Source organism: Austrofundulus limnaeus, unplaced genomic scaffold (assembly GCF_001266775.1).
Source record: "Austrofundulus limnaeus strain Quisiro unplaced genomic scaffold, Austrofundulus_limnaeus-1.0 Scaffold526, whole genome shotgun sequence".
In the NCBI taxonomy this organism is placed as follows: Eukaryota; Metazoa; Chordata; class Actinopteri; order Cyprinodontiformes; family Rivulidae; genus Austrofundulus; species Austrofundulus limnaeus.
The window spans coordinates 235,350-237,698 of record NW_013952928.1 but is presented as its reverse complement, the minus strand read 5'-3'; the positions used below and the strand labels follow the sequence as shown (position 1 = coordinate 237,698).

Here is a 2,349-nt window from a genome sequence, read left to right as displayed (position 1 = left end):
GGGGTTGGTGTAAGAGATGTTAATTCGAGCCACAAAGGAAGTTCCATGCAAAAGTCTTTAGAAATAGTCTGAAGTTAAAGTGGAAGCTTTCTTCCTTTGAGCAGTCATYGGAACAAGTGAAATCTAATCAGAAATGATTATTTATATGCAGGAAAATGCTACAATAAAATAAACAAATGTTGTTGTTGGGATGTTTTAAAAATGATATATCATTCTTGTGAAGGGGATGCTCTTGATTATTGCTCTCTGGCCAATTAATGTCCTGCAGTCTGATGATGTCAAATCTTTAGTTCGACTTGTCTCACCTGGAACGTCAGACAAGTAGGTCCTTAGAAACAGGATGAAGTAAGTGAAATCACCCAGTGAAAAAGGGCCCATGGAAAAAGTCCAATTATGTCCTAAAATTAGGAGGGACCAGAATTGATTGACTGACTGACTAATTGTGTGATTAATTGATTGATTGATCTGGCTGGCTGAAAAGGATCAGATACTAATTTAACTGGATGACATATTAATTATTTAAAACTTTTATGTAATATGATTTGATCTACATTTTAGCTGATATTCTGCCTCCTTTTATTAAAATGAAACTACCATAAAATTAAAGACTGTTATTTTTTTAAATAAGGAAACTCCTGATATTTAATAACGCTGTATTATTGCCTTCCAATCTTGTATGTGTAGGTCTTAATAAGATTTATGATATCTTGATATTGATTTGTTGTGCAGGAGATCGTGGACCACCAGGCACACCTGGACTCAATGGGCAAAAAGGAGACAGTGGGAGAGATGGTTTACCGGGACCTCCAGGTAAGTCATCAACAAGTGGATGAAATGGACTAAAACAGGCCAGCATTTCTTCTTTAAGTCTGACAAAACTCACTGACAAAGACATGTCTGAAGAATGAGCTAAAGTTGTGTTTGTGTCTTTGGTTACAATTATTTTACCCCTAATTTACACCACATGCGTTCCGGCTCCACTCCGGTCCGACCTCCGCAGCAAATACGCACCCATTATAAGAGTGTTTACACTGGCTGTGCATGTCGGCGGTGAGCGGACGGCAATCCGTCAAAATTTGAACAGATCCTATTTTTGCCGGACGCCTGAGCTGCACCGGAGTCAATTTTTGAAGATTATGTCACACCAACAGGAAAAGAAATGAGAACAACAGCCATATTTTCAAAATAAGACACCTTTAGGCTAGATAATTTGTCGGAATAATGTCAAAATTGCAGCTGTATTAATAAATATATGGATATATTTCTACGCAAATGCTGTCAGAATGTATCATTCTGTTTGGGAAGCAGATGGAAACATGTAGCATGAAGCAAATATGTACACACACGATACACGTGGATTTTATTTTGAAATCAGAAGTTTCAGAAAGCCGACAGCGAGASAGTTTCAACATAGATACCAAAAGTGTTTATATCATTGTTTTCAGCTGTGTTTGGAGTTCGTCTTTCACGGAATTAATAATTTTTTGCTGTGACTGCCACACTTATCACTGAATTTATCGTGCGATCTTCTTCCCGCACGTCTGTCGGACCGGAGCGGAGCGGAGGTAGTGTAAACTGGACTTGAAACGCACAGCTGCGACCTGCACAGCACAGTGGAGCGGAGCCGTAACGCATGTAATGTAAATTAGGGGTTACAGTTTACAGTTAATGAAAGATATAGAGAGTAATTTACAATGATCATTAATAAATGCTTTTTTCTGGATCTGAATAAGTCATGTGGATGCTAATATTTCTAACAATAGTTACCCTTAATACAGAGACCAACAATTAGCAACTGGAACACAGTAAAGCTGTGTGTGACAATGTTCCCAGATCCCAGTTTGAACTCTCTCTACAAATGGAACTCAGCATCAAATCAAACTGCAAACTTCAGTTTGGACATTTTAATTACTGTTATTCATTATGGCAGTGAATATACTGTACATGAACCAATAAGTTTTTGCTCAGCAGGCACTAAACCATGTTTGTAGTTAAAATTATAACCAGTTAGATGAATGTCACTTACATACCGGTCTGGTTTCAGTTTCTTTTTTTAATTTCTGTGACAGTCAGTAAAAATGTAAGGCTTTTGTACTCATATTTTTTATTGTCTTTATCAACAGGAGTCAGAGGACCTTCTGGTTTTAATGGGACTGTGGGTGAGTGGAGTATTATTTTTGCTGGGAAAAAAACTAACAAAAAATAAATCCGGGCCTGTTTTTATCAAACTTCTTAAGAGTGAWTTTTTAGACTTAAGTGCTGAAAGTGTAAGTGCCAGTTATGAAAATTCTCAAGTCTAAGAATCACTCTTACACTCAAGAAAAATTAAGACTTTCTCCAGAGGACTCT

General features: G+C 37.3%; 1 protein-coding gene across 1 annotated transcript in view; it reads left to right on the top strand.

Annotated features, from left to right (window-relative positions):
- marco (macrophage receptor with collagenous structure) overlaps positions 1–2,349 on the top strand; it is a gene marked incomplete in the record, with an annotated part of 44,158 nt that overhangs the window by 30,457 nt on the left and 11,352 nt on the right. The window contains 2 exon segments of the mRNA XM_014026128.1: positions 730–810; positions 2,124–2,159. Of these exon segments, the coding sequence (XP_013881582.1) occupies positions 730–810; positions 2,124–2,159 (117 nt within the window).